The 6,000-nt window shown below is 42.0% G+C and overlaps 1 protein-coding gene across 2 annotated transcripts in view; it reads left to right on the top strand.

The window, feature by feature from the left end:
* Positions 1-1,760: 1,760 nt before the first annotated feature.
* Positions 1,761-6,000, top strand: part of cntnap1 (contactin associated protein 1) — a 147,545-nt gene continuing 143,305 nt past the window's right edge. The window contains exon 1 of one of the 2 annotated variants that reach the window (XM_079611307.1): positions 1,761-2,161. In XM_079611307.1, the coding sequence (XP_079467433.1) occupies positions 1,867-2,161 (295 nt within the window). In that variant the 5' untranslated portion in view covers positions 1,761-1,866. Of the gene's footprint in view, positions 2,162-5,155; positions 5,567-6,000 lie in introns of those variants that run through there. The other variant, XM_079611308.1, reaches the window with a different exon arrangement.

Here is a 6,000-nt window from a genome sequence, read left to right as displayed (position 1 = left end):
CTGTTATGATTGGCTAACGTCAGTGCCTATGCATCAATATTAACGCCCCCAGCCAGAACGTTTGCGGATTCGGCGTAACTGTTTAATAGCGGGTGATGCATGCGAAGCGATGGCTCTGGCAATGATAAAACCTTACATGTTTGAGCCAGAATCAGATGAGGAATAAGAAGAAAATGAACCATCACCACAACAACGAAGACTGGATCAGCCCGTGTCCACATGGAAAGTGAAACTATTTTGAATTAATAAAAAAAAATTAACCCGAGACACTTGAAAACGGATTAGTGTTGCATAATTATCCAATAGCTTCATTTGCTAACAGTTTAACATTATTTAACTAATTCCAATGAAATGATAGGGTGTACCACGGACAAAAATGCATGCACAGACAGGCCATCTTAGAAGATGCAGCATTGATAAAGGCGACATTTTTAATTTTCTATCACATGTAGGCCTACTAGAAAGGCGACATATTTTCAAGATTCTCTTATACAAATGTGTTTATATTAGCCATGGTAAAAAGTAAGTTTGCGTCGCCGTTATTGAGCCCATAGTCGGCACGGACTTATCTTTGAGCAACCGTTTTCTGGCAAAGCCAAGCATCATATTGGGATTTTTTCCTCAAAACAGTCATCCTTAAATGTATAGAACAAACGCTTAAACTAACACTGCCGTGACTGGGACGTCCGCAAAAAATAAAGTGCATCCATTTTTCCCTGACGACTGGATCTTTCAGCGTATTTAAAAAGTAGTTTAAAGTTTTAAATACATTACTTACAGTTTGCGTCGTCGTTGTTGAGCCCAGAATAGACGGCACGGACTTATCTTTGAGCAACAGTTTTCTGGCAAAGCTCAAAACAGTCATCCTTAAAATGTATAGAACAAACGCTTAAACTAACACTGCCGTGACTGAGACGTCCGCAAAAAATAAAGTGCATCCATTTTTCCCTGACGACTGGATCTTTCGCAGCGTATTCAAAGATGTTGTTTGTCCACAGCCAGGAACAGCACATCTGTGGCGTCGTAATCTCCCTGTACACAGACCCACTCGCTGTCCGTCGACTGAACACTTGTGAGGCGCGCAGCGCGCGGGCGCGACAACGATACGAAATGAGCGTAGTTGTCTTGCGCTTAAAGCGTAACTGTCTTCTGCTGGAGGCGGTCATATGCAAACGCTGGTACGTCACTTCGTACCGTGACGTCACTTCTTACCATGGATCCAGAACGAGCTGTATTTAGAGCTTGATTAAATAAATGATTCGTTTATAATGGGGAGGACGTCTTAAGCTATGAAACTTGCAGGACGTTTTAATGGTACAAAGACCTCTTATATACCAAAAGATCAAGGCAAATTTGGTTTCTCATGTCATGACCCCTTTAAGTATGTGTTCTGAGTTTGTTACACCACAGAAAAATTTGTTATCAGCCACCCAGCCAAATTTGAATGATAAAAAAAGCCGGCAAGTAGGCTACATAAAATAAGCTATCAAAATTTTGAAAAAATGTCTCAGCTCGTGCCCGCTTGGCTGCGCTGAAACCACGCCCACTCACGTGAAAGCTGCAGTCGCCACACTCAACTGTGTGGAGTTATGTGGACTACCTACTACCGGTACTATAATTATAATAACATAGGCACACAGGGCAACTTACACTTGGTGGGCACGCACTGCCGATGATGGTACAGAGTCGACGCGACGGGAGGATGAAGGCCGAGGCGGGAGATAGCCTAGTCGGTTCGGCCCCATTCACCACCAGCAGAGAATGTCTAATAAGGGGAGAAGGTTCACTCTCGCTACACTTCCGGCTTCTGACTGGTTGCAGTTCCACTCTGATTCCACATGAGGGCGCTCACAGGACGAGTGCAGAATGAATGGAGGTCTATGGAGCTATACCCCTCAAAATCCACTTTTCTCAGGATATAATTTTTTGTCTAGTAATTTGAATGTTGTATTCGAAAGGAGATGCAAAGAAATTGCACATTGCTGGGTGTTAGATTTTTTAGAGTCACTTATTTGCTTTAAAAAGTATTTCAAAATGTCAATGACGTCATACACATCGTGCGACCAGAGTTACTGCTTTACGGCAATCCTTCAGTCACTGTGGTGCTTTCGCGCTCTGCACTTTATTTTCTCTCGAGGCATCGCCAGCACAGCGGACACAGGTAAACACACGAGCTAGAAGAGTTTCTGCTAGAATACATTCTGTTCCCGCTTCGGATGCCATGATGCCATCAAGCGGTATCTCTGGTCGTAACCAGTCATTCACTGACCAATCAGCGTTCATTAGCAGAATGCTAGCGTGTTATGGGCAACAACAACTCAACCTGTAAGAAATCGAAAGGACATAAGTACTCGTTCATTCAACTTTCGACCTATAACCCATGTTGAACTTGCCAAACCTACAATCAAATCTGAGATTTCTCAACGGCAATCGGCTGAAAGGGACAAATTTAGCCGTCTAGCCCCATACTCCCATTCATTTTGCACTCGGGCTCTGCCACCAGTAACAGCGGATTATCAGTGAATCCCAGTTGTCTCCGACGAAAGTTTATAAATCTATCCCATGTGTTAACTACAGAGGCGGGTTTTGGCGGCGATCAGCTCTCCATCAAGGTGGCTTTTCACAAAATTAATCCACCTCTTCTTGATGTGATCGTTTTTCGGAAATTTAAATAAGGAAACCGATCTGTTTTGTACGTGATCGCATCCAGGTAGTAGCCTACGCATTTCCGTGACGAAGGCGCAGTAGCTAGCTAGCTACTCGCGGCAAACTGATGTGAACGTGCTCTATAGAGCTGGTAAGTCAATGCAAGTGAATGGGAGAAAATAATTATATAAAAAATTCACAGACAACATATGTTCACATTCATGGCACAATTCAAACGGGACCAGAAAATAATTATTTTCTCCCATTCACTTGCATTGACGGTTTTTCAACTTTGAGGTCCAGCGGGGTTTTACGGAAGGGGCGGGACTTACCAGCTCTATTGTTAGGGGAGGGCCAGCGTCAGTGGCTCCACTGCGTTATCAAGTAGGGGCGGGGCCAGGAGCTCAGTGGCTCCAGAGCCAAAAATGTTTAACAGTCTAACTCCCCAATTCAGTACTTCACAGTTCGCAGTCTTCTTAATGTGTTTTAGCAATACATTTCTAACATTTATAATGTGTTTAAAAAATTTTTTTAGGATTGCCTTTACAGGGACTTTAAGAGATTTCTTCCCGGTGCATATATGAATGTGTGCAAGATGATTGTAAAACCAGGGAGGAACTTCAATCTGATTTGATTAGAAACACTGCAAATCCCTCTCTGACCCTGTAGCCCCTTCTGCACCCTGCTCTGCTGCTGCCCTACAAACCCACTTCTTAATCCCAAAGCCTTTTTATATCACAGAATCATGGACAGACCGCCTCTTCCAACATAAATCCGGCTTTTCCACCCACCTTGTACAAACAACCCCCACAAGCAAATCTGATTGTATCCAGTTGGATTGATTGTAGTAATGAACTGGTGCTCTCAGGGCGCTGCAGGGAAGGGAGGCACCATGTGCAGACTTGTGAATTTTAAAGGGAATAATGTTAGATTTATGCATTGGTATTAGGGGTAACTGGGCTGAGCTATTATATGTCTCATACAGGGCCGTGCACAGACCTTTTGAGGGGCATGTGTTGAAACTGAAAAAGGGCACCCCCTCCCTTTTTTTTATTTAATTTTTTATATATATTACGATTATTTAATAAGCCTGCATAAAAAGCAAGAAATGGTCACATCTTCATGACAAATTCAATAACACAAAATAATAGTCTCTAGAGCCCTAAAAAAACATATTGTACTACATTTATACACGTGAAGATGAGCAGAGAGTATAGAATAGGCCTACCATAGATTAAAAAATAACAGCCTTGAATTAACCATAATTTAATATTATTACCATAACATGATTAAATGTTATTAAATTAAGTGTATCAGCAATCATAAATCAAAGAAGATATTTCTTAGAAATGTAATTACCTATAGGTGACGAGGATCACCCCCCTTTTCCACCAGCAAGAACCAGGTGCTGGTTCAGAGCTAGAGCCGGTTCGGAGTTGGTTCTACTGACGGGTCTTCTAAGAACCGGTTTGCCTTTCCAAAGTAGTCGATTGTCGAGTTCACGCGCGTGATAGATAACTAAACCTATGCGTGTGAATTCGACCGAAAACAGGAAGTAAATACAGGTATGTGCGCTGGCTGAAATAACATCATTTTTATTCATATCTTTCACATCTACTGCAGTCAGATTCACCGTGTTCACTCTGAAGGAATCACTCAACATGGCTGGGCACTTGTAATGACATATTATGATGTTAAGAGGCTAAAAGCAGGTTTAAAACGTGCCCCATTGTCAGTCAACAGGGTGCAAATTTAAAAAAGAGGATGACACGGTGTAGGCAACACCGATTTTTGTCATTGTTCTCTATTGATAGCACTCCAAATTTACAAAAAAATGAGCTCAATGTTAAAATTTACCGGGGTTCTGCTTTAAACATTGCATGTTGCGGTAGGCTACTTCACAGTGAGTGATATCTGGATAGTGAACGAATGAATCGGATAGATCTGTTCTCTATTTAACAACTCACTTTCTGAATAAAGAATATCATCATACTTTTACTATTCTGAACTGATTGAATCGAGAACCGACTCTTTCAGAAATGTTCAACTTACTATTATCATCAACATCTCACAAATTCATTAAAAAATGTCTTTGTTACAATAACCTGACAACCAATGCGTAAGTCGATTTGAGCATTTGGAGTGAACCAAGGATTTGGCTAATTGGGTAAAAAGTTATTTTTCATAAAAAAAAAAAAAAAATTATTTAAGGTTTAAACGACATATCAAGTCTGCAACAAACTGAACTGGGATAGGCTACGTGACAAACATCTACAGTATGTGCCTACCATAGACTGTAAAAAAAAGTGCCTACTCTACACCAGGTTGTCAGGGACAACGTGAGTGCGTCACTAGGCCTAAAAGAATAGTATTAACCGGTTCTTTCATGTAATGTTCAAAAGAACCGATTCGTTGAACCGATTCGCGGAAATGATTCGCACTTCCCATCATTATGACGAGTCCAAAACTTTTTTTTTTCCTGTTCTCATCTTGCACCCCCTCCCTGACTGCGAACCCGGACACTAAAGTCGAGGCTGTCCACTGTCTACCCAAGCCATGACTCCACTCTCCCATATCAAATAAAAGACAGTTTATGTATTATTTTAACCAGATTGTCACAACTTTCCAAATTTCAAGGAATTTGGTTTAATGAAAGTATGCGCGCTCCCGCCGAAACGCAGCATCAGCACCACTATGTCGCGCGCGCGCGCCTCTAGCGAGCGAGTCTATCACCATCCCGGCCGAGAGAGTTAAAGTTGGCCGATAGGACGGCTAAACGATGCTGTACTGTCCGGTGACGAGGAGAGGATAACATTTGATTTACTCATCTAAAAACGACTCCGTCTCCCAGAGAGGATGGATATCAAAATTCTTGCCCCAAGCCTTTTACTCTTTCTCGCCTTTCAACATTGCTCGTCACGTAAGTGAAACTGCAGATGCAAGATGCAATGCAAATGCAATGTTTCTTATTCGCCATATAGGTGACTGTTATTCTTCATCAGAACAAGTGCATCAGCAAAGCTATGACATAATGATTTTAATCTCAAAATTGCGATATTTATAAGCTTGCATTGTTTTAAATCAGCGCGAATTTGTTAAATGTTTTTGCTAATCTATATTTAGAGTATCCAGTCTAGAGGGTTTGTGCTGAAAGTAAAGCGCTGATATAGTCTTGATTCTGCACTCGCCACGGTGCCTGTGTGTCTACGGGCTCTTTCTGCATTGCAGTGCTTCCGCGCGCTCACTTAAGCAAGTTTCTGCACGGAAAGGTGCGTCTTGCGCAGGGGACACGCGGGAAGGACACACTCTCCTGCTGTTAAACTGCGGAAAGCATCTATTTGCAGATTTAGCCGT

Source organism: Phoxinus phoxinus (genome assembly GCF_949152265.1).
Source record: "Phoxinus phoxinus genome assembly, chromosome: 1".
NCBI lineage: Eukaryota > Metazoa > Chordata > Actinopteri > Cypriniformes > Leuciscidae > Phoxinus > Phoxinus phoxinus.
Note: the sequence above shows the minus strand (reverse complement) of the source record. Positions and strands in the feature narration are given on the sequence as shown.